The 27,729-nt window shown below is 48.3% G+C and overlaps 1 protein-coding gene across 1 annotated transcript; it reads right to left on the bottom strand.

Moving 5' to 3' along the window:
- Window positions 1–25,741, bottom strand: LOC106611394 (oxygen-regulated protein 1). The gene is made up of 8 exons (XM_014211565.2): window positions 25,459–25,741; window positions 7,267–7,522; window positions 6,128–6,300; window positions 5,609–5,837; window positions 3,022–3,152; window positions 2,830–2,945; window positions 1,784–2,121; window positions 1–1,640 (listed from the first exon to the last, which is right to left on the bottom strand). The coding sequence occupies exons 2-8, from the start codon at window positions 7,501–7,503 to the stop codon at window positions 282–284; spliced, it is 2,583 nt and encodes an 860-aa protein (XP_014067040.2). The 5' UTR covers window positions 7,504–7,522; window positions 25,459–25,741; the 3' UTR covers window positions 1–281.
- Between the last annotated feature and the right edge of the window lie 1,988 nt (window positions 25,742–27,729).

Here is a 27,729-nt window from a genome sequence, read left to right as displayed (position 1 = left end):
TGGCTCCTCTCTCCTCTGTCTCTGCTGCTCCTGTATCCTCAGCAACGTCTGGTTCTGATCTGGGAGATGATGCCCTCTCTGAAGCTTTGGTGGACCCATCTGCTTTGCTACAGGTAGACTTATGAGACCTGCTGGACTTGCCTGAGAGATTAGATTTAGCCGACATAATGCTTGCTGCTCTCTGCTCTCCTCCATCTTCTACCTCTCCGTCTTTCACTTCTCCCTCTCCCTCCATCTGTTCCTCCATCTCTTCCTCCATGTCTGAAAGGGATTCTGAGGCTTTAGACGGTTCTAGAGGTCCTGCCCTTGACTGAAGAGAAGGATTTGGCTGAGAGGACACTGGCTGCTCTCTCCTCTTTCTCCCCCTCCTCTCTTTTCTCTCCAACCTCCATCTCTCCCTCCTTCCCTGTATCCTCTCCCTCCGTCCCTGTATCTTCTCCCTCCTCGGGCAGAGACATGTGTGACATCTTGCTGGCTGCTCGGCCCTCTTGGTAGTAGTGGGTACAGTTGGACCTGTTGGTCCTCTGAGAAAATCCACACTCATCTGAGCCACCTGAGAGTGCGCTCCCTGACCTCTCCTCTTCCTCTTCTTCTTGAGATCGCTTTGACCTATGTGACTTCTGTGAGGGGCAGGATACAGGGTCGTACCCTTGGTCACACCCCCCACAGTGAGAACATACACTGGACCCCATAGACCCCACGGACCCAATGGACCCCCCCGAGCCACCGGAGAGGCCGGTGTGAGTGGACATAACGCTGACTGCCCTCTTCCCCCCCTGCTCAGCTTCATCATCTCCCTCCTCTGGAGCCACAGGGGTCCTGATTCTGTTGGAGGGAGATCTGGATCCGTGGGAAGCTTGGCTGGCCTTCGACCACGAGTTGTCCACTCTCTCCTTGTCGACCTTAGGGGTGACTTCTCCTCTGCAGCAGGAGCACGAGTTACTAGAATGCCGGGAGAAGGTTCTGCTCCCTCTCTCCTCACCCACGTCACACCTTTTCTCTTCCCTCTCCCCCACCTCCTCTCCCTGTAGGGTAGGGGCAGGGGTGTGTTTTCTGCTCCTGGAGGAAGTAGACATAGGGCTGGGAGGTTGTGGGGTGAAGGGGAGGGCTTGTGGGGGGTCGTTGCTATGGCAGCAGCGTGAGACACTGGGAGGGAGGTCATCCACATCGTCCTGAAGTGCTTGGAGCACATGGGAGGAGCTAGACAGAGGACGCTCCTCCCCCTGGTTGTCTGTGGCACTCAGGTTAAGCTCGCTGCGGCTGCAGCTGCTGCTGACTGTACACACCTCTACCATCCCTCCATCCCTCTCCACCTCCAGCCGACGCTGTACCTCCTCCCTGACGCAGCACTCCTGGACAACCCTTCCGGGCTCTGAGCACTCCCTGTGGGTCGCCCGCCTCCTCACCAACTTGCTGGAGCGGCAGGAGGAGGAGGAGCTTGAGGAGTGGGTGTGTCTAACCCTGGAGTGGGAGTGCTTAGAAGTCTGGATGTGGGTGGGGTTCTCCCAAAGGTCATACTCCGGGTCCTGTCTCTGGAAGCAGCAGGCATAGTGTGACTGTGGAGGCTTGGGGGTGTAGTCTGCAGCTTCAACAACACAGGAGGAGGAGTCAGAGTTTGAGCAGCTTTCTAATTGGCCTTGCTGCAGGAAACAACGATAACAATAGATTTTATTTGTAAAGCACATTTCATACACACAGCAGCTTACTGAACAAATAAAAATATATATCACAAAACTAGAGTACTATAAAACAACAAAAGCCAAAAAGGCATATCAAAGTGTACCTGTAAGTAGCAGGGCTGGGCTTCCCTGAGCGGACAGCAGTCATTGGTCAGAGAGTCAGAGGGAGACTTCTTAATCTCCGTGGACCACTGGAGCATCTTGTCGTTATGGAGACGAAACCGCACCCTCATCTCCACAGACAGGCTGCCATCTTTGTTCACCAGTACCCGCTTCTCTATGTCATCGTTAAGCACCGCCTCCTTGCCACCGTGGGAGTGGGGACAGCTGCTGAGGCCATTAGGATAGGACTTGTCAGAGGACAGAGAGAAACGGGCGGAGCGATTGGAAGAGTCTGAGAGAGGATGGAGGATGGTTTTCTTAGTCTCCAGACCAAAGTTTACTAGAGAGAGAGAGAGAAGAGAGAGAGAGAGAGAGAGAGAGAGAGAGAGAGAGAGAGAGAGAGCAAAACAAATTGGAAAGATTAGTCATATTGTTCACTTGATATTCAATAGTAACACACACTACCACTCACAGACACACACTACCACTCACAGAGAGACAGTACCACTCACAGACACACACTACCACTCACAGACACACACTACCACTCACAGAGAGACAATACCACTCACAGAGAGACACTACCACTCACAGAGAGACACTACCACTCACAGACACACACTACCACTCACGGACACACACTACCACTCATAGAGAGACACAACCACTCACAGACACAACCACTCACAGACACACTCTACCACTCACAGACACACACTACCACTCACAGACACACACTACCACTCACAGACACACACTACCACTCACAGAGAGACACTACCACTCACAGAGAGACACTACCACTCACAGAGAGACACTACCACTCACAGAGAGACACTACCACTCACAGACACACTCTACCACTCACAGACACACACTACCACTCACAGAGAGACACTACCACGCACAGAGAGACACTACCACTCACAGACACACACTACCACTCACAGAGAGACACTACCACTCACAGACACACTACCACTCACAGACACACACTACCACTCACAGAGAGACACTACCATTCACAGACACACACATCCTGACCTACCGTTCTTCTTGCTGCCGTGTCCTTCGCTGCAGACACTAGACCGTGACCGAGCTCCCTGACCGTTACCAGGTGACCGGGCTCCGGTAGCGGGAGACCGGGCCCCACTGCCAGGTGACCTGTGTCAATCAATCAATAAACCAATCAAAATACCACAACAGAATACAGTGTAATAGCATAGATCCGTATACTAACCGCATCCCCAGTCCAGGGAGTTTCTCCTCAGAGCGCTTGGTTACATAGTCCAGGAGTAGAGGTCTGAAGGGCTCCCGACCCACACACACCAACACACCTGGACACGTCATCAGGCTCTGTGCACTGTCAATCTACACACACACACACACACACACACCACACACACACACACCCACGTTAGTGCACATACACTAACAAAACTGGATACGTCAGGCTCTGGACACTGTCAATCTACACAACCCTATACCTCCCCCCCTCCCCCCTCCAAGACACCACACAGTCCCCGTCCTACCTCCCCCTCCCCCCCTCCAACACACCACACACTCCCAGTCCTCCCTCCCTCTCCCCCTCCTCAACACACCACACACTCCCAGTCCTCCCTCCCCCTCCATAACACACCACACACTCCCAGTCCTCCCTCCCCCTCCCCCTCCTCAACACACCACACACTCCCAGTCCTCCCTCCCCCCTCCCCAACACACCACACACTCCCAGTCCTACCTCACCCTCCCCCTCCTCAACACACCACACACTCCCCGTCCTACCTCCCCATCCCCCTCCTCAACACACCACACACTCCCCGTCCTACCTCCCCCTCCCCCTCCTCAACACACCACACACTCCCCGTCCTACCTCCCCCTCCCCCCTCCAACACACCACACACTCCCAGTCCTCCCTCCTCAACACACCACACACTCCCAGTCCTCCCTCCCCCTCCAAAACACACCACACACTCCCAGTCCTCCCTCCCCCCTCCCCTCCTCAACACACCACACACTCCCAGTCCTCCCTCCCCCTCCCCAACACACCACACACTCCCAGTCCTACCTCCCCCTCCCCCTCCTCAACACACCACACACTCCCCGTCCTACCTCCCCCTCCCCCTCCTCAACACACCACACACTCCCCGTCCTCCCTCCCCCTCCCCCTCCTCAACACACCACACACTCCCCAGTCCTCCCTCCCCCTCCCCAACACACCACACACTCCCCAGTCCTACCTCCCCCTCCCCCTCCTCAACACACCACACACTCCCCGTCCTACCTCCCCCTCCCCCTCCTCAACACACCACACACTCCCCGTCCTACCTCCCCCTCCCCCTCCTCAACACACCACACACTCCCCGTCCTACCTCCCCCTCCCCCCTCCAACACACCACACACTCCCCAGTCCTACCTCCCCCTCCCCCTCCTCAACACACCACACACTACCAGTCCTACCTCCCCTCCCCCCCCGTCAACACACCACACACTCCCAGTCCTACCTCCCCCTCCTCAACACACCACACACTCCCCGTCCTACCTCCCCCCCCTCCTCAACACACCACACACTCCCAGTCCTACCTCCCCCTCCCCCTCCTCAACACACCACACACTCCCAGTCCTACCTCCCCCTCCCCCTCCTCAACACACCACACACTCCCAGTCCTACCTCCCCCTCCCCAACACACCACACACTCCCAGTCCTACCTCCCCCTCCCCTCCTCAACACACCACACACTCCCCGTCCTACCTCCCCCTCCCCCTCCAAACACACCACACACTCCCAGTCCTCCCTCCCCCCTCCCCAACACACCACACACTCCCAGTCCTCCCTCCCCCTCCCCAACACACCACACACTCCCAGTCCTACCTCCCCTCCCCCTCCTCAACACACCACACACTCCCCGTCCTACCTCCCCCTCCCCCTCCTCAACACACCACACACTCCCCGTCCTACCTCCCCCTCCCCCTCCTCAACACACCACACACTCCCCGTCCTACCTCCCCCCTCCCCCCTCCAACACACCACACACTCCCCGTCCTACCTCCCCCTCCCCCTCCTCAACACACGACACACTACCAGTCCTACCTCCCCCTCCCCCCCCGTCAACACACCACACACTCCCAGTCCTACCTCCCCCTCCTCAACACACCACACACTCCCCGTCCTACCTCCCCCCCTCCTCAACACACCACACACTCCCAGTCCTACCTCCCCCTCCCCCTCCTCAACACACCACACACTCCCAGTCCTACCTCCCCCCTCCCCTCAACACACCACACACTCCCAGTCCTACCTCCCCTCCCCAACACACCACACACTCCCAGTCCTACCTCCCCCTCCCCCTCCTCAACACACCACACACTCCCCGTCCTACCTCCCCCTCCCCCCCTCCAACACACCACACACTCCCAGTCCTCCCTCCCCCTCCCCCTCCTCAACACACCACACACTCCCAGTCCTACCTCCCCCTCCCCCTCCCCAACACACCACACACTCCCCGTCCTACCTCCCCCTCCCCCTCCAACACACCACACACTCCCAGTCCTACCTCGCCCTCCCCCTCCTCAACACACCACACACTCCCAGTCCTCCCTCCCCCTCCCCCAACACACCACACACTCCCCGTCCTACCTCCCCCTCCCCCTCCTCAACACACCACACACTCCCAGTCCTACCTCCCCCTCCCCCTCCTCAACACACCACACACTCCCAGTCCTACCTCCCCCTCCCCCTCCCCAAGACACCACACACTCCCAGTCCTACCTCCCCCTCCCCAAGACACCACACACCGCCACCTCCCCCTCCCTCCTCCAAGATGTACCTTGCGTCCCTCTAGAGTGTATAATTTCCTGACGTGACACTGCATCGTTTCCGAGATGTCCTCCAGAAACACTCGGAGGCTCCGGGCCGAGCGCCGGCTCAGAATCACACTCCTCCTCACTGCAGGGTCGCTGTTCCTGACCAATAGGATGCGTCGCTGCCGTGTCGAGGTATGGCTTGGAGCACTGGGAGGAGGGCGGTCTTCTGCTGGTCGCTGTGGCACTCTGCGACTGTACACACACCATGAACACACACACACACCATGAACACACACACACACACACACACACACACACACACACACACACACCATGAACACACACACACACACCGTGAACACACACACATACACACACACACACCATGAACACACACACACCCACACACACCATGAACAGTATACACACACTATACATATACTGTACTATACACATGGTAAACATCATACACAGATGCCATAGACATACACACATCATATTTACACTATTATATACACAAAGACATTCATACAAACACTCACCTGTTGTGGTGCCAGAGGGCGGGACGTTTGCCAGCCAGCTCCATGTTGATTGGTTTAGCCTGCCGTCTGTCAGAGCAGAGGTAACACCCCCCATCCTCCAGCTGCTCTATATGTTTAATACTGTGGATTCCTCTGGGGGTGGTGACCGTACGTACTCCAAACGCCAGGGGCACCTACACACACACACACACACACACACACACACACACACACACACGCACGCGCACGCGCACATACACGGATACAAAAAGGAAAAAAATCAGATACACCAATACAGAGATACATGTTCATGTTTATGACCACATAAAGGGTTGAATGTGTGTGTGTGTGTGTGTGTGTGTGTGTGTGTGTGTGTGTGTGTGTGTGTGTGTGTGTGTGTGTGTGTGTGTGTGTGTGTGTGTGTGTGTGTGTGTCTGTGTGTCTGTGTGTCAAATCAAATCAATGAAATCAAATCAAATTGTATTTGTTACATGCTTGGTAAACAACAGGTGTAGACTAACAGTGAAATGCTTACTGATGGGCCCTTCCCAACAATGCAGAGACAATACTAACAAGAGGAGTAAATACACAATGAGTAATGATAACATGGCTATATACGATAACATGGCTATATACGATAACATGGCTATATACGATAACATGGCTATATACGATAACATGGCCATATACGATAACATGGCTATATACGATAACATGGCTATATACGATAACATGGCCATATACGATAACATGGCTATATACGATAACATGGCTATATACGATAACATGGCTATATACGATAACATGGCTATATACGATAACATGGCCATATACGATAACATGGCCATATACGATAACATGGCTATATACGATAACATGGCTATATACGATAACATGGCTATATACGATAACATGGCTATATACGATAACATGGCTATATACGATAACATGGCTATATACGATAACATGGCCAAATACGATAACATGGCTATATACGATAACATGGCCATATACGATAACATGGCTATATACGATAACATGGCTATATACGATAACATGGCCATATACGATAACATGGCTATATAGACATGGTACCAGTACTGAGTGGATGTACGGGGTAGTGTGTGTGTGTGTGTGTGTGTGTGTGTGTGTGTTCTGACCTTCTGTGACAGGTCGTCCAGTAGTGCGTCGAAGCATTTGAAGCTGCGTTTGTGGACAGCCATCCTCACTCCCGCAAACTTAGCGTCGCCGCTCTTGTAGAAGGTGATTCTCTTAGCCGGTGGTGCGGCGATCACATTGGAGAGGCGAGAAGCGGAGGGTGTATGTACGGGGAGAGAGGAGACATCTTTAGACTGGGGTCCATGGGGGTCCCACAAACCTGCTGGAGCCGACTGCATGCTGCTCTCTCACATACACCTAGAGAAAACACACACACGCTGTTAACACGTAACACACACACACAACACACACACGTTGTTAACACACCCACACACTGTTAACACATAACACCCACACACTGTTAACGCATAACAGACACACGCTGGTAACACACACACGCACTGGTAACACATAACACACGCTGTTAACACGTAACACACACACTTAACACACACACACGTTGTTAACACACCCACACACTGTTAACACATAACACCCACACACTGTTAACACATAACACACACACGCTGGTAACACACACACACACTGGTAACACATAACACACACTGTTAACACGTAACACACACACACGTTGTTAACACACCCACACACTGTTAACTCATAACACACACACACTGGTAACACATAACACACACACACTGGTAACACATAACACACACACACACTGGTAACACATAACACACACTGTTAACCTGTTAGGGCTAGGGGGCAGTATTGACACGGCTGGATAAAAAAACATACCCGATTTAATCTGGTTACCACTCCTACCCAGTAACTAGAATATGCATATACTTATTACATATGGATAGAAAACACCCTAAATTTTCTAAAACTGTTTGAATGGTGTCTGTGAGTATTGTGAGAACTCATTTGGCAGGCAAAACCCTGAGACATTTTCTGACAGGAAGTGGATACCTGATGTGTTGTATTAGCTTTAAACCTATCCCATTGAAAAACACAGGGGCTGAGGAATATTTTGGCACTTCCTATTGCTTCCACTAGATGTCACCAGCCTTTACAAAGTGTTTTGAGTCTTCTGGAGGGAGATCTGACCGAACAAGAGCCATGGAACGATGATGGCCCATTAGACACCTGGCGCGCGAGTTCATGTTGGGTACCCTCGTTCCAATACGTTATAAAAGAGTATGCATTCGTCCACCTTTGAATATTATTCATGTTCTGGTTAAAAAGGCCCTAATGATTTATGCTATACAACGTTTGACATGTTTGAACGAACGTAAATATTTTTTTCCCCTCGTTCATGACGAGAAGTCCGGCTGGCTTAGATCATGTGCTAACAAGACGGAGATTTTTGGACATAAATTATGAGCTTTTTTGAACAAAACTACATTCGTTATGGACCTGTGATACCTGGAAGTGACATCTGATGAAGAGAATCAAAGGTAATGGATTATTTACATAGTATTTTCGATTTTAGATCTCCCCAACATGACGTCTAGTCTGTATCGCAACGCGTATTTTTCTGGGCGCAGTGCTCAGATTATTGCAAAGTGTGATTTCCCAGTAAGGTTATTTTTAAATCTGGCAAGTTGATTGCGTTCAAGAGATGTAAATCTATAATTCTTTAAATGACAATATAATATTTTACCAATGTTTTCTAATTTTAATTATTTAATTTGTGACGCTGACTTGACTGCCGGTTATTGGAGGAAACGATTTCCTCAACATCAATGCCATAGTAAAACGCTGTTTTTGGATATAAATATGAACTTGATAGAACTAAAAATGCATGCATTGTCTAACATAATGTCCTAGGAGTGTCATCTGATGGAGATTGTAAAAGGTTAGTGCATCATTTTAGCTGGTTTTATGGTTTTGGTGACCCTGTCTTTGAATTGACAAAACATTACACACAACTCTTGTAAATGTACTGTCCTAACATACTCTAAATTTATGCTTTCGCCGTAAAACCTTTTTGAAATCGTAAAACGTGGTTAGATTAAGGAGATGTTTATCTTTCAAAGGGTGTAAAATAGTTGTATGTTTGAAAAATTTGAATTTTGACATTTATTTGGATTCAAATTTGCCGCTCTTGAAATGCACCTGCTGTTGATGGAGTGCACCACGGGTGGCACGCTAGCGTCCCACCTAGCCCATAGAGGTTAACACACACTGTTAACACATGTCGTGGACGAATCAGAATTAGTTGGGTAACATAGAAAATTAAGATGTTTTATTAGTTTAATATGCTTATTTGAGGTACTTGTCATTAGAAAGTGTCCATTGGACTCTGGTGTCTTTTCAGTTGCACATCTCCCTTAGCTGGGGCTCAGACACTTGGGGCCCAGAGAGGGGAGAGGTCAGACTTGTCGTCATGGGAATGTGTCTTTACCTACAGTATTTCTTAAACCATGTGAAGGGATGGCGTGATTAATGGGGAACCAATGACTTGTCTCCACAATGTCTGTGAGCAAGTCACTCCCTCCTTTTCTTTATTGTGGGGAGGATTATGGCAGTAAATGGACCCTTGTATGTCCTCTGTTAGATCTCACACTTATCCTGTGATAATATATGGCCTAGAGGCTCACTCTCCAGTGAGCCTGTCCAGGAGTGGGGTCAAGAGGGGGTTTGCTTGAGATGGGAGTATCTAGAGTTGACAATTGATATATGCCATTGGATGAAATAGTTCTGTTCAATACCGTACCAGGGAGGGACGGTTCTAAGGAGACCAGATACTGGGCTATACCATTAATCCTGTTGACATAGCAGTTACTGTCTGATGTGTTTTATTTTTATCTGTCATACAAAACTTAACCTTTGTGAACTGTTACTAAGTATCTGTGGTTTGTCAATGTACATTGAAGTGGGTGTATCGTTGCTATAAAAGATCCCTGTAGCCATTCTGTAATCACCTTCCTGGTTCATTCGAGAGAGTGCATTATTGAAGGTCAAGAACTTTTATAAAGGTATCTTAAGTATTAAAGATGTAGTTTAACTTTGACTGGTGTGTTTGTAACTCCTCATTTGGTAATGCGGAAATTAGCCACCACACACATAACACACACACACTGTTAACACACACACACACACACACACACACACACACTGGTAACACATAACACACACTGTTAACACACACACACACACTGGTAACACATTACACACACTGTTAACACACACTGTTAACACACACACACACACACACTGGTAACACATAACACACACACACTGTTAACACACACACACACACACACTGGTAACACATAACACACACACACACTGGTAACACATAACACACACACACTGTTAACACACACACACACTGGTAACACATAACACACACACACAGGTAACACATAACACACACTGTTAACACACACACACACACACACACACTGGTAACACATAACACACACTTAACACACACACACACACACACACACACACACACACACACACACACACACACACACACACACACACACACACACACACACACACACACACACTCTGTTAACACATAACACACACAAACCACCATTGTCCCCTGTGCCCATGAACGCTAAGGTAACCTGTCTAAATGACTCCATAGCACTCACATCTGTAGCCTTGAAATGCTTTGAAAGGCTGGTCATGGCTCACATCACCATCATCAGAAACACTGGACCAACTTCAATTTGAATACCGCCCCAATAGACCCACGGGCGACACAATATCAATATCTATCCCCTCCTGTTCTCCCTGTCCACTTCCTGTCCCACGACTGCGTGGCTGCGCACAACTCCCAACACCGTCATTAAGTTTGCTGACGACACGACGGTTGTAGGCCTGATCACCGACGACGATGTTCAGCAGTCTTGCTGACGTAGAGGGAGAGGTTGTTGTCCTGGAACCATACTGCCAGGTCTCTGACCTCCTCCCTATAGGCGGTCTCATCGTCATCGGAAATTACAAACCGGAACGACCATATCCTCCAATTAGATAAGCTGGACCCAGCTGGCACAGAGCAGGACCCAGCAGGACCCAGCTGGCACAGAGAAGGACCCAGCAGGACCCAGCTGGCACAGAGCAGGACCCAGCAGGACCCAGCTGGCACAGAGCAGGACCCAGCTGGCACAGTGAAGGATCCAGCTGGACCCAGCTGGCACAGAGCAGGACCTAGCTGGACCCAGCTGGCACAGTGAAGGATCCAGCTGGACCCAGCTGGCACAGAGCAGGACCTAGCTGGACCCAGCTGTCTCATCGTTGTCGGAAATTGAATACCGGAAAGACCATATCCTCCAATTAGATAAGCTGGACCCAGCTGGCACAGAGCAGGATGCAGCTGGACCCAGCTGGCACAGAGCAGGACCCAGCTGGACCCAGCTGGTACAGAGAAGGATCCAGCTGGACCCCACTGGCACAGAGAAGGACCCAGATGGACCCAGCTGGCACAGAGCAGGACCCAGCTGGACCCCACTGGCACAGAGCAGGACCCAGCTGGACCCCACTGGCACAGAGCAGGACCCAGCTGGACCCAGCTGGCACAGAGAAGGATCCAGCTGGACCCAGCTGGCACAGAGAAGGATCCAGCTGGACCCATCTGGCACAGAGAAGGATCCAGTTGGACCCATCTGGCACAGAGCAGGACCCAGCTGGCACAGAGAAGGATCCAGCTGGACCCATCTGGCACAGAGAAGGACCTTGTCAGCTGCTTGGCTTTTCTTTTTGGCAGATATGCAACCTACAGTCAGCTTCTAACCTATCCTATACTCTGTGACTGGGTTATTCAGGCACCAGATGATTGTTAATGTGTATTATGTTATGATATTATGAGCATGTGTACAGGATTGTGGAACATTAGAACTACAGAGACTGACCAATAGTTTAATTTTTTCTAACTTATTGATCCTTCATACAGCATTGTGGAACATTAGAACTACAGAGACTGGCCAATAGTTTAATTCTTTCTAACTTATTGATCCTTCATACAGCATTGTGGAACATTAGAACTACAGAGACTGACCAATAGTTTAATTCTTTCTAACTTATTGATCCTTCATACAGCATTGTGGAACATTAGAACTACAGAGACTGACCAATAGTTTAATTCTTTATAGCTTATTGATGCATCATGATAGTACCAAACTGTCTTTTTGACGGTCACAGAATCCTAGAATCAGATAACACATGAAAGGACCACAGAAACATACACTGAGTGAATAAACATTATGAACACCTGCTGTTTCCTTGACATAGACTGACCAGGTGAATCCAGGTGAAAGCTGTGATCCCTTACTGATGTCAATTGTTAAATCCTCTTCAATCAGTGTAGATGAAGGGGAAGACACAGGTTAAAGAATGATTTTTAAGCCTTGAGACAATTGAGACATGGATTGTGTATGTGTGCCATTCAGAGGGTGATTGGGCAAGACAAAATATTGAAGTGCCTTTGAACAGGGTATGATAGTAAGTGCTAGGTGCACCGGTTTGTGTCAAGAAAGACAACGCTTCTGGGTTTTTCACGTGCAACAATTTCCTGTGTGTATAAACAGTGGTCCACCACCCAAAGGACATCCAGCCAACTTGACACAACGGTGGGAAGCATTGGAGTCAACATGGACCAGCATCCCTCTGGAATGCTTTCAATTCCTTGTAGAGTCCATGGCCCCGACGAATTGAGGCTGTTCTGAGGGCAAAAGGGAGTGCAACTCGAATAATAGGAAGGTGTTCCTAATGTTTTGTACACTATTGTATAACACACAGACCGACACACACACACAAACATATCCTAACTGAAGGTAACAAGGTAAAGAGGTAGGACAGTGCAGACTATGTTTAGAGTAGTGTCTCTGTTGGTCTGACAATCCTATTTGGGACTTTAAACGGGTCGCACATGTTGAGATCATCCCTGCAGCTGTACACACTGACCAAAGGACATTACATAAGCCTGTGTCAAACACACGCACACGTACACATACATTTCTACCAATTCATTCTAATAGGCATATAACATCATAACATTTCCATAGATTTACGAAATTACTAAACTCAGCAACAACAAAAAAACTTTCCTTATTCAGGACTCCGTCTTTCAAAGATAATTTGTTAAAATCCAAAAAACTTCACAGATCTTCATTGTAAAGGGTTTAAACACTGTTTCCTGTGCTTGTTCAATGAACCATAAACAATTAATGAACATGCACCGGTGGAACGGTCGTTAAGACACTAACAGCTTACAGATGATAGGCAATTACGGTCACGTTATGAAAACTTAGGACACTAAAGAGGCCTTACTACTGACTCTGAAAAACACCAAAAGAAAGATGCCCAGGGTCCATGCTCATCTGCATGAACGTGCCTTAGGCATGCTGCAAGGAGGCATGAGGACTACAGATGTGGCAAGGGCAATAAATTGCAATGTCTGTACTGTGAGACACCTAAGACAGCGCTACAGGGAGACAGGATGGACAGCTGATCGTCCTCGCAGTGGCAGACCATGTGTAACAACACCTGCACAGGATCGGTACATCCGAACATCACACCTGCAGGACAGGTACAGGATGGCAATAATAACTGCCCGAGTTACACCAGGAACGCACAATCCCTCCATCAGTGCTCAGACTGTCCGCAATAGGCTAAGAGAGGCTGGACTAAGGGCCTGTAGGCCGGTTGTAAGGCAGGTCCTCACCAGACATCACCGGCTACAACGTCGCCTATGGGCACAAACCCACCGTCGCTGGACCAGACAGGACTGGCAAAAAATGCTCTTCACTGATGAATCGCGGTTTTGTCTCACCAGGGGTGATGATCGGATTTGCGTTTATCGACGAAGGAATGAGCATTACACCGAGGCCTGTACTCTGGAGCGGGACCGATTTGGAGGTGGAGGGTCCGTCATGGTCAGGGGCGGTGTGTCACAGCATCAGCGGACTGAGCTTGTTGTCATTGCAGGCAATCTCAACGCTGTGCGTTACAGGGAAGACATCCTCCTCCCTCATTTGGTACCCTTCCTGCAGGCTCATCCTGACATGACCCTCCAGCATGACAATGTCACCAGCCATACTGCTCGTTCTGTGCGTGATTTCCTGCAAGGCAGGAATGTCAGTGTTCTGCCATGGCCAGCGAAGAGCCTGGAGATGGTTGAGTGGGATGGACCACGGGGCTGGCACCACCAGGTGGTTGTAGGTCAGAATGTACTTATATCTGTTTACTGTAGCCATGTTGGAAAATAAAGACAATTCTATTGAAATACACCTAAAGTGAAATAATCTGCTGTTTTAAATTTACCCTAACCCTTACCCCGACCCTTACCCCGACCCTAACCCTAACCTTAATTATAACCCTAACCCCTAAGATTAATTGTAACCCTAAATCTAATCCCTAAACCTAATCCTAATTGTAACCCTAATCCTAATTGTAACCCTAACCCTAACCGCTAAACCTAAAATAGCCTTTGTCCTCATGGGGACAACTTTCCTTGTTTTAGTTAGTACACACACACACACACACACACACACACACACACCACCATCACAGACTCCACATTATATGCAAATATGATATTCTAGTCAGTTGTTCCCTTGTGCCTATATTGAGTTGCATAGACACCCTTCCCTTCCTAAATAAGCACAGCATTTAGCCAGAGGCATTCAGGCAGGAACTGTGACTCTATGAAGAACTGTGTTCTAACAGGTGTCCTGTTGATCCACGTTCAGTAACCTGACAGAACGTGACAACTACACTACGTTGCCAGCATTTGGAATGCTTAGCAGGACAGGAAAAATGGACTAAGTCACACACTTATCAAGACAACACATGGTCATCCCTTGTGCCTCTGATCTGGCGGACTCACTAAACACAAATTCATCTTTTGTAAATAATGTCTGAGTGTTGGAGTGTGCCCCTGGTTATCTGTAAATAATGTCTGAGTGTTGGAGTGTACCCCTGGCTATCTGTAAGTAATGTCTGAGTGTTGGAGTGTACCCCTGGCTATCTGTAAATAATGTCTGAGTGTTGGAGTGTACCCCTGGCTATCTGTAAATAATGTCTGAGTGTTGGAGTGTACCCCTGGCTATCTGTAAATAATGTCTGAGTGTTGGAGTGTGCCCCTGGCTATCTGTAAATGATGTCTGAGTGTTGGAGTGTACCCAGGCTATCTATAAATGATGTCTGAGTGTTGTAGTGTACCCCTGACTATCTGTAAATAATGTCTGAGTGCTGTAGTGTACCCCTGGCTATCTGTACATTTTGAAAACAAGAAAATGGTGCTGTCTGCTTTGCTTAAAAGATGGAATTTGAAATGATTTAACTTTTTAGTGACGGGGCAGTATTCGGAAACTCGGATGAATGACGTGCCCAAATTAAACTGCCTACTACTCGGGCTCAGAACGTAGGATATGCATATTGTTAGTAGATTTGGATAGAAAACACTCTGAAGTTTCTAAAACTGTTTGAATGATGTCTGTGAGTAAACAGAACTCATATGGCAGGCAAAAACCTGAGAAAAAATCCAACCAGGAAGTGGTTTGTAGTTTTTCAAGACTGGGCCTATTCAGTATACAGTGACTTAGGGTTCATTTTGCACTTACTAAGGCTTCCACTAGATGTCAACAGTCTTTAGAAAGTTGTTTGAGGCTTCTATGGTGAACAGAGAGCGAACAAAGGAAGTTGGAAGTTGTTGACTCAGGAAAGGACATGGCCTCAATTGCGCGCATTCACGTGAGAGTTAGCTGTGTTCCATTACATTTTTGAAGACATTTGAATCGTCCGGTTGGAATATTATTGAACTTTTATGTTAAAAAGGCTCTAAAGATTGATGCTATACATCGTTTGACATGTTTCTACGAACGTAAATATAACTTTTTTTGACTTTGTTGTGAAATTTTCGGCGCACTTCCTACAGTTGGAGTTGCTTACTGAACGCGCTAACAAAGAGGACATAAATGATGGAATTTATCAAATAAAACAACATTTATTGTGGACCTGGGATTCCTAGGAGTGCATTCTGATGAAGATCAATCAAAGGTAAGTGAATATTTATAATGCTATTTATGATTTTAGATGACTCCAAAATGGCGGGTATTGTATTGCCTGCTGTTGTTTTCTGAGCACAGAACTCAGATTATTGCAAAGTGTGCTTTCCCCGTGAAACTTTTTCGAAATCTGTCACAGCGGTTGCATTAAGGAGACGTTTATCTATAATTCTTTGAATAACAGTTTAATATTTTATCAACGTTTATGATGAGTATTTCTATAAATTGATGTGCTCATTCACCGGAAGTTTTCGGAGGAAAAGCATTTCTGAACATTACGGGCCAATGTAAAATGGGGTTTTTAGATATAAATGTGAACTTTATCGAGCAAAACATACATGTATTGTGTAACATGAAGTCCTATGAGTGCCATCTGATGAAGATCATCAAAGGTTAGTGCTTAATTTTAGCTGTATTTCTGGTTTTTGTGACGCCTGTCCTTGCTTGGAAAATGGCTGTGTGGCTTTTATTTTTTAGGCACTGTCCTAACATAATCTAATGTTTTGCTTTCGCCGTAAAGCCTTTTTGAAATCGGACAATGTGATTCGATTAAGGAGAAGTGTATCTTTAAAATGGTGTAAAATAGTATTATGTTTGAGAAATTTGAATCATGAGATTTTTGTTGTTTCGAATTTGCCGCCCTGCTATTTCACTGGCTGTGTCCCGCAGGTGGGACGGTAGCATCCCACATAGCCCAGAGAGGCTACACAAATACATTTACTTTTGATACTTAAGTTTATTTAGAAACAAATACTTTAGACTTTTACTCAAGTAGTATTTTACTGGGTGACTTTCACTTTTACTTAAGTATGACAATTGGGTCCTTTCTCCACCCCTGACCACCACACACCCTAAGCCCAACCACCACACACCCTAACCCTAACCACCGCACACCCTAACCACCACACACCCTGACCACCACACACCCTAACCACCGTACACCCTGACCACTACACACCCTAACCACTACACACCCTAACCACTATACACCCTGACCACCACACACCCTGACCACCACACACCCTGACCACTACACACCCTAACCACTACACACCCTAACCACTACACACCCTAACCACCACACACCCTGACCACCGCATACCCTGACCACCGCACACCCTGACCACTACACACCCTGACCACTACACACCCTAACCACTACACACCCTAACCACCACACACCCTAACCACCACACACCCTGACCACCACACACCCTGACCACTACACACCCTGACCACTACACACCCTGACCACTACACACCCTGACCAAAACACACACCCTGACCACCACACACCCTGACCACCACACACCCTGACCACCACACACCCTGACCTCTACACACCCTAACCACCACACACCCTGACCACTACACAGCCTGACCACCACACACAGCCTGACCACCACACACCCTAACCACCACACACCCTAACCACCACACACCCTAACCACCACACACCCTGACCACTACACACCCTGACCACAACACACCCTAAGCACCACACACCCTAACCACCACACACCCTGACCCCCACACACTGCACACCCCAACCACCACACACCCTGACCACCACACACCCCAACCACCACACACCCTGACCACTACACACCCTAACCACTACACACCCTAACCACTACACACCCTGACCACCACACACCCTGACCACCACACACCCTAACCACCACACACCCTGACCACTACACACCCTGACCCCCACACACCGCACACCCCAACCACCACACACCCTGACCACCACACACCCTAACCACCACACACCCTGACCACCACACACCCTAACCACCACACACCCTAACCACCACACACCCTGACCCCCACACACCGCACACCCCGACCACCACACACCCTTACCACTACACACCCTAACCACTACACACCCTGACCACCACACACCCTGACCACCACACACCCTAACCACCACACACCCTAACCACTACACACCCTGACCACTACACACCCCGACCACCACACACCCCGACCACCACACACCCTGACCACCACACACCGCACACCCTAACCACCACACACCCTAACCACTACACACCCTAACCACCACACACCCTAACCACCACACACCCTAACCACCACACACCCTGACCACCACACACCCTAACCACCACACACCCTAACCACCACACACCCTGACCACTACACACCCCAACCACCACACACCCTGACCACCACACACCCTAACCACTACACACCCTGACCACTACACACCCCAACCACCACACACACCTTAACACACCAGAGCCCTTAACTTCCAGACATTCTACTCACATAGTCAGGAAACATGATCCAATCAGATCAAAGCCGTCTGAAGGGAATTCCTTCAATTTGCTCCGTGTTTGGCTCACACACTGTACCAGTGTCTGTCTACCTGTACCAGTGTCTGTCTTCCTGTACCATTGTCTGTGTCTACCTGTACCAGTGTCTGTGTCTACCTGTACCAGTGTCTGTGTCTACCTGTACCAGTGTCTGTGTCTCCCTGTACCAGTGTCTGTGCGTGAGAGTGTTTGAGCTAGCCTTGTCTACCATTAGCCGCTAGTCCACACACTGACACTGTGGTTAGCGTTAGCCTGAAAAAGGTTCTAACCCACTCCTGTAAGATGGCTGCTAGCTAATCAGACGTGGAGGAGGGGAGAGTGGGAGGAGAGGAGGAGTAAGGAAGAGGAGGAGGGGAAGAGTGGGAGAGGAGGTGTGAGGGGGAGGAGGGGAAGAGGGGAGGAGGGGAAGAGGGGGAGGAGAGGAAGAGAGGGGTAGAGGGGGAAGAGGAGAGGAGGGGAGAGGTGAAAGAGGAATAGGGAGGAGAGGGGGAGGAGGGGAGATGGGGAGGAGGAATGGGGAGGAGAGGAGGAGAGAGGGGGAGGAGAGAAGGAGGGGAGAGGGGGAGGAGGGGAGAGGGGAGGAGGAATAGGGAGGCTAAGGATAGAAAGCAAAGCCTCCTTAATCAGCTGAGATCTGACAGGGGGGGGGTCGACCACGCAGACACACACACACACGTACACAGTTCCATACAGAACAGGTTAGTTAGAGAGGGGAGTTGACTGACTAGCTCGGGGGGAGGGGGGGGCATCAGACAGAGGAAATAGACCACAAAGCCAGAGCATATGGTCATACTACTGAAACCTTATCCACTTCCACTGCATTCAGACTGTTGGGTCTTTTGAATCAGGGCTTAGATCTCTATTGGCTGGCCTACCCTTCCTTCTAGACATTGATTGGTGCTTAAATTATATGGTTATATACAGTACATACAGTTGAAGTCGGAAGTTTTACATACACTTTAGCCAAATACATTTAAACTCAGTTTTTCACAATGCTTGACATGTAACTCTAGTAAAAATTCCCTGTCTTAGTTCAGTTAGGATCACCTCTTTATTTTAAGAATATGAAATGACAGAATAATAGTAGAGATAATTATTTATTTCAGCTTTTATGTATTTCATCACATTCCCAGGGGGTCAGAAGTACCTTTAAATTGTTTAACTTGGGTCAAACGTTTTGGGTAGCCTTCCACAAGTTTCCCACAATAAGTTGGGTGAATTTTGGCCCATTCCTCCTGACAGTGTCATGGTTGTTGTAAGAGATGGACCAAGGCGCAGCGTGTGTTGAGTTCCACATATTTATTTAAAGTGAAACTTCTTCAACAAAACAAATAACAAGCAACAAAACGTGACTAAGTGGTGCAACAAGCACAAAACCAAACAATATCCCACAAACACAAATGGGAGAAATGGCTACCTAAATATGATCCCCAATTAGAGGCAACGATTACCAGCTGCCTCTAAATGGGAACCATACAAAACACCAACATAGAAATATTGAACTAGAACACTCCCTAGTCACGCCCTGACCTACTACACAGGGCGTGACAGTACCCCCCCCAAAGGTGCGGACTCCGGCCGCAAAACCTGAAACCAAATGGGGAGGGTAGGGGGGGGTGACTACTGTCGGTGGCGGCGCCGGTGTGGGTTGCCACCCCCACCCAGACCCCGGATCCAGCCATGGCGCTGGGCTGAACGCTGTGCCTGGACTGGGCACCGGCGCAGAGGAAGGCTCTAGCCATGGAGCGGTACTGGGTGCCGTGCCTGGACTGGGCACCGGCGCAGAGGAAGGCTCTGGCCATGGAGCGGTATTGGACGCCGTGCCTGGACAGGGCACCGGCACAGAGGAAAGCTCCTGCCATGGAGTGGGACTGGACACCGTGCCTGGACTCTCCGGACCATTGACCGTCACTGGAAGCTCCGGGCCGTTGACCGGCACAGGACGTACGGGACTGGGGAGGCGCACTGGAGGCCTGATGCATGGAGCCGGCACAGGTTGTACCGGACTGGTGACACGCACTTCAGGGTGAGTGCGGGGAGCTGGCACAGGATGTACCAGACTGGGGAGGCACACTGGAGGCCTGGTGCGTGGAGCCGGCACAGACTTCACCAGACTGCTGACAGGATCTTCAGGTCGAATGTTATGCAAAACACACCTGCACAACATCTCTCTCATCTCTCTCTCTCCCAACTTCTCCATCGCCTCCCTGACGGTCTCTGGCTCTTCAGGACGAGTGCGGAGAGCTGGCACAGATGGCACTGGACTGATGACCCGCTCTTCAGGGCGAGTGCGAGGAACCGGCATAGGACATAATGGGCTGGGGAGGCGCACTGGTGGCCTGGTGCGTGGAGCCAGCACAAATGGCACCGGACTGATGACACGCTCTTCAGCACGCCTGCGCTGCAGCCTACTCCTCACCAACATCATTATCCCTCCTCACATTGTTCCATCCATTCCCAGGCAGGCTCTGGCTCTCTCCTTCGGTCGACCGACCACTTCTCTATCGCCTCCCTGACGGTCTCTGGCTCTTCCCTCTGCTCAGCCGCCAGCTCCATGTGCCCCCCCCCCAAAAAAAACAAAATCTTGGGGTTTCTGTGGCCGCGGTCCCGGCGACTCCTGCCAAGGAAGGATCTCCTGTCATCCCATGATCTCCTCCCAGGTCCAACTCACTTTTCCCATCATTGCACGCTGCCTGGTCCTTGTTTGTTGGGATATTCTGTCACGGTTGTTGTAAGAGACGGACCAAGGCGCAGCGTGTGTTGAGTTCCACATATTTATTTAAAGTGAAACTTCTTCAACAAAACAAATAACAAGCAACAAAACGTGGAACAAGCACAAAACCAAACAATATCCTACAAACACAAGTGGGAGAAATGGCTACCTAAATATGATCCCCAATTAGAGGCAACCAGCTGCCTCTAATTGGGAACCATACAAAACACCAACATAGAAATATTGAACTAGAACACCCCCTAGTCACTCCCTGACCTACTACACCATAGAGAACAAAGGGCTCTCTATGGTCAGGGCGTGACACAGAGCTGGTGTAACTGAGTCAGGTTTCTATAGGATTGAGGTCAGGCCTTTGTGATGGCCACTCCAATACCTTGACTTTGTTGTCCTTAAGCCATTTTGCCACAACTTTGGAAGTATGCTTGGGGTCATTGTCCATTTGGAAGACCCATTTGTTACCAAGCTTTAACTTCTTGACTGATGTCTTGAGATGTTGCTTCAATATATCCACATAATGTTCCATCCTCGTGATGCCATCTATTTTGTGAAGTGCATCAGACCTTCCTGCAGCAAAGCACCCCCACAACATGATGCTGCCACCCACGTGCTTCACGGTTGGGATGGTGTTCTTCGGCTTGCAGTGGCTTCTTCCTTGCTGAGCGGCCTTTCAGGTTATGTCGATATAGGACTCATTTTACTGTGGATATAGATGCTTTGTACATGTTTCCTCCAGCATCTTTACAAGGTCCTTTGCTGTTGTTCTGGGATTGATTTGCACTTTTCACAACAAAGTACCTTCATCTCTTACAGACAGAACACGTCTCCTTCCTGAGCGGTATGACGGCTGCGTGGTCCCATGATGTTTATACTTGCGTACTATTGTTTGTACAGATGAATGTGGTACCTTCAGGCGTTTGGAAATTGCACCCAAGGATGAACCAGACTTGTGGAGGTCTACAATGTTTTTTCTGAGGTCTTGGCTGATTTCTTTTGATTTTCCCATGATGTCAAGGAGAGAGGCACTGAGTTTGAAGGTAGGCCTTGAAATACATCCACAGGTACACCTCCAATTGACTGAAATGATGTCAATTAGCCTATCAGAAGCTTCTAAATCCATGACATAATTTTCTGGATTTTTCCAAGCTGTTTAAAGGCACAGTCAACTTAGGGTATGTAAACTTCTGACCCACTGGAATTGTGATACAGTGAATTATAAGTTAATTAATATGTCTGTAAACAATTGTTGGAAAAATGACTTGTGTCATGCACAAAGTAGATGTCCTAACCGACTTGCCAAACTATAGTTTGTTAACAAGAAATGTGTGGAGTTGTGAAAATCGAGTTTTAATGACTCCAACCTAAGTGTATGTAAACTTCCGACTTCAACTGTATACAGTTATATATATATATATATTTTTAAATTGTTCATCTTTTATTTTTGCACTTCGAGATTAATCTTGTAAAATGAAAAGCACTTTACAAATGTAGTAATTTATTATTACTAAATTAGATTGGATCGGATGAATGTGTTGCCTGTTTGCTTTTATAAACTCCGTCAGCCACAGTTGAAATCAACCCACTGTGATCTAGGACCCCACTATAATCAGTAATGAGTGAGAATCTACAACTCATCAGTGAAGCAGCAAAATACAACGCTCACTTATCTGAACCACTTTTTTACACGGGTGTCGTGGTATGGGTTCGGGGGGTCAGGGGTCAGGGGTCAGGGATCAGGATAGGGATGTTCAACCCTCCTCGTGAGGAGAATCTCAATTAAATACTCCTCAACTCAAAAAACCCATTGGATGAGAAAGACAGAGGTCCTTCCCCTCTGACCTTCTCCTCCAATGGTTTTTGAGAAGGTAGCAATGACAGAGGCGAGAGGACACGAGGAACATGCAACTAAGATTTTCCCATGGAGTGCTACCCTTTTGTTCCCATCCTAATCTAACGCACCTGAATCAGGACCTTGATTAGTTGAATCGGGTATGTTAGAGCAGGGCTGGAACAAAAGCATACACACCCAGTAGCGCTTAAAGAGGAAGCTTGGCCACCCCTGTGTCAGAGCAGAGGGTAGGACTCACAGTTCACAGTGGCTGCCAGCTGAAAGGCTCCCTGGTTAGGGATTAGCTAATCCCACCCTCGTCCTCCCCTTCACACACAAAGAGCACCGTTAGAGAATTACATCTTACTTACATTTTACCAAACAGAGCATTTGAGTCAGAACACAAGGTATTTTATGAGCTTAGAGATAAAAGTGTCAGACATCAGAAGCCCAGGAGGTGAGACTGTCTGTTGGATACCAGAGGAAGTCTCTCTCGTTCTCTCCTTCTCTCATTCTCTCCTCTGTCTCTGTCTCTCTCTCTGTCTCCTGTCTGTCTCCTGTCTGTCTCCTGTCTGTCTCCTGTCTGTCTGCTTCTGTCTGTCTGTCTGTCTGTCTGTCTGTCTGTCTGTCTGTCTGTCTGTCTGTCTGTCTGTCTGTCTGTCTGTCTGTCTGTCTGTCTGTCTGTCTGTCTGTCTGTCTGTCTGTCTCTCCTTTCTGCCTCTCTCTGTCATACCCCTCTGGTTATTACTGAAGGAGAGGCAACCAGAGAGCCCTCTGCTGGTAAGAGAGGTTGATGCTTTCTCTCAGAGCCAGAGAGCCCTCTGCTGGTAAGAGAGGTTGATGCTTTCTCTCAGAGCCAGAGAGCCCTCTGCTGGTAAGAGAGGTTGATGCTTTCTCTCAGAGCCAGAGAGCCCTCTGCTGGTAAGAGAGGTTGATGCTTTCTCTCAGAGCCAGAGAGCCCTCTGCTGGTAAGAGAGGTTGATGCTTTCTCTCAGAGATAGAGAGAAAGCGCCTCCTGTGTGTTTTTTTTTTTTTTTTTCAGATCCGCCTTGGCAATTTTGAGACACCAGTTCCACTAGCTGTGAAACTGGAGCGTTTGTGTGTGTGTGTGTGGGGGGGGGGGCTTGAGTATGACAGCCTGTCAACTTCCTGTGACGACAAGACCGAGACAGGAAGTGTTTCTCCTGGGAGTTCAAATGCATAACTCTGACAGCACCTCAACCATAATTCACCCCCTCCCTCTCTCCCTCCTCTCTCTCCTCCCTCTCTCCCTCCTCCCTCTTCCTCTCCTCTCTCCTCCCTCTCTGACCCTCATCCCTTCCTAAGCAGCTGTGACTCATCTGAACAAACATCCTAATCCACCTCACCACTGGAGCTATAGGTCTAACACACACACACACACACACACACACACACACACACACACACACACACACACACACACACACACACACACACACACACACACACACACACACACACACACCTCCTCAACTCCTCAGTTCAGTCACCAGAAACAGATGATTCAGCCAGTCAACTCCCCAGGTCAGTCACCAGAAACAGATGATTCAGCCAGTCAACTCCTCAGGTCAATTACTAGAAACAGATGATTCAGCCAGTCAACCCCTCAGGTCAATTACTAGAAACAGATGATTCAGCCAGTCAACTCCTTAGTTCAGTTACCAGAAACAGATGATTCAGCCAGTCAACTCCTCAGGTCAGTCACCAGAAACAGATGATTCAGCCAGTCAACTCCTCAGGTCAATTACTAGAAACAGATGATTCAGCCAGTCAACTCCTCAGGTCAATTACTAGAAACAGATGATTCAGCCAGTCAACTCCTCAGGTCAATTACTAGAAACAGATGATTCAGCCAGTCAACTCCTCAGGTCAATTACTAGAAACAGATGATTCAGCCAGTCAACTCCTCAGGTCAATTACTAGAAACAGATGATTCAGCCAGTCAACTCCTCAGTTCAGTCACCAGAAACAGATGATTCAGCCAGTCAACTCCTCAGTTCAGTCACCAGAAACAGATGATTCAGCCAGTCAACTCCTCAGGTCAATTACTAGAAACAGATGATTCAGCCAGTCAACTCCTCAGGTCAATTACTAGAAACAGATGATTCAGCCAGTCAACTCCTCAGGTCAGTTACCAGAAACAGATGATTCAGCCAGTCAACTCCTCAGGTCAATTACTAGAAACAGATGATTCAGCCAGTCAACTCCTCACTGCAGGATGTAGGGCTTTTATCAACCAAGTGTACAGTCTTCTACAGGTATATGTTTCTTACATTCTCCTCTAGTCTGTTGATTCCCACCACACCCCTCTGCCTCACAGGAAGAAGCAGCGTCTCAGACGTAATCCATAGATCAGGAACGGTAAACTCCAGTTCAGATATGGAAAGGTAAACTCCAGTTCAGATACGGAACGATAAACTCCAGGTTTGACTCTTCTATCTGTGCACGAGGGAGTAGTAGTCCCGTGTCCCAGTCTGAACAGCATGCATCCGTTCTCTTCCTCCGTTACTGACCCCCGAAAATAACGGCAGATGCATTGTTGTCCTCCTCGCGCTGTTGCTCACTCTATTTAGCTAATTATGATCCCCAGGACACGACAGTGCAGGAGAGAAGGAGGGGTGGGATTCATAAGAGGATTAGAACGCCTGAGCCATCTGTGTTCAGGGGGAATTAACCACTACTGTACCGTACACACACTCAGGCAGACAGACAGAGACAGGCAGACACACACACAAACAAAGACAGAAAGACAGAGGTACAGGTATACAGACACACACAAACATACAGACATAGAAAACACCAAAAAGTGTAATGACATTGGGCGATTGTCATTGGGTCTACACTCTTCTAGCCTGAATTAATGTATGTGTCTGTCTGATAAAAGAAAGAAACAGTTGGGACAGATGAAAATATACGGGACTGTACTGAGATGACACCTGAAAAGTTATGGGACTGTACTGAGATGACAGCTGAAAAGATACGGGACTGTACTGAGATGACACCTGAAAAGGGACTGAGATACAGGACTGTCCTGTGATGACACCTGGAAAGGGACTGAGATACAGGACTGTCCTGTGATGACACCTGAAAAGGGACTGAGATACAGGACTGTCCTGAGATGACAGCTGGAAAGATACGGGACTGTCCTAAGATGACAGCTGAAAAGATACGGGACTGTCCTGTGATGACACCTGAAAAGGGACTGAGATACAGGACTGAAAATATTTGATAAAATATTGAATTTGGCCTTTAATACTACAGCCCATAGAAATACATTGAATAACACATTCATAAATGGCAGAAAAGACAGTCCAAAAATAAATCCTAAGGAATAAGGTTTTGAAGTGTCTGTCCTACATCTAAGATATAAGACAGCAGGAAATATTTGTGCCTTTTTGGACACATATTTAACCCCTTATTTTTGTTGGCACAAACTACAGTTCCTTGCAAAAGTATTTATCCTCCTTGGCATTTTTCCTAATTTGTTGCAGTGAAATTTAAAAAATTACTTGTTTCAAATAATTCAAAAAAAAGAAAAAAAAGTGACGCGTGTGTATGTATTCATCTCCTTTGCTATGAAGCCACTAAATAAGATCTGGTGCAACCAATTACCTTCAGAAGTCACATAATTAGTTAAATAAAGTCCACCTGTGTGAATTCTAAGTGTCACATGATCTGTCACATGATCTCAGTATATATACACCTGTTCTGAAAGGCCCCAGAGTCTGCAACTCCACTAAGCAAGGGGCACCACCAAGCAAGCGGCACCATGAAGACCAAGGAGCTCTTCAAACAAGTCAGGGACAAAGTTGTGGAGAAGTACAGATCAGGGTTGGGTTATAAAAAAATATCAGAAATGTTGAACATCCCACGGAGCACCATTAAATCCATTATAAAAAAATGGAAAGAATTTGGTACCACAACAAACCTGCCAAGAGAGGGCCGCCCACCAAAACTCACGGACCAGGCAATGAGGGCATTAACCAGAGAGGCAACAAAGAGACCAAGATAACCCTGAAGGAGCTGCAAAGCTTCACAGCGGAGATTGGAGTATCTGTCCATAGAACCAATTTAAGCCGTACACTCCACAGAGCTGGGCTTTACAGAAGAGTGGCCAGAAAAAAAGCCATTGCTTAAAGAAAAAAATAAGCAAACACGTTTGGTGTTCGCCAAAAGGCATGTGGGAGAATCCCCAAACACATGGAAGAAGGTACTCTGGTCAGATGAGACTAAAATGTAGCTTTTTGGCCATCAAGGAAAATGCTATGTCTGACGCAAACCCAACATTTCTCACCACCCTGAGAACAACATCCCCACAGTGAAGCATGGTGGTGGCAGCATCATGCTGTGGGGATGTTTTTCATCGGCAGGGACTGGGAAACTGGTCAGAATTGAAGGATGGTGCTAAATACAGGGAAATTCTTGAGGGAAACCTGCTTTAGTCTTCTAGAGATTTGAGACTGGGACAGATGTTCACATTCTGGTAGACTATCTGGTAGGATATCTGGTAGACTATCTGGTAGGATATCTGGTAGACTATCTGG

Source organism: Salmo salar, chromosome ssa09 (genome assembly GCF_905237065.1).
Source record: "Salmo salar chromosome ssa09, Ssal_v3.1, whole genome shotgun sequence".
Classification (NCBI taxonomy): Eukaryota; Metazoa; Chordata; class Actinopteri; order Salmoniformes; family Salmonidae; genus Salmo; species Salmo salar.
Note: the sequence above shows the minus strand (reverse complement) of the source record. Positions and strands in the feature narration are given on the sequence as shown.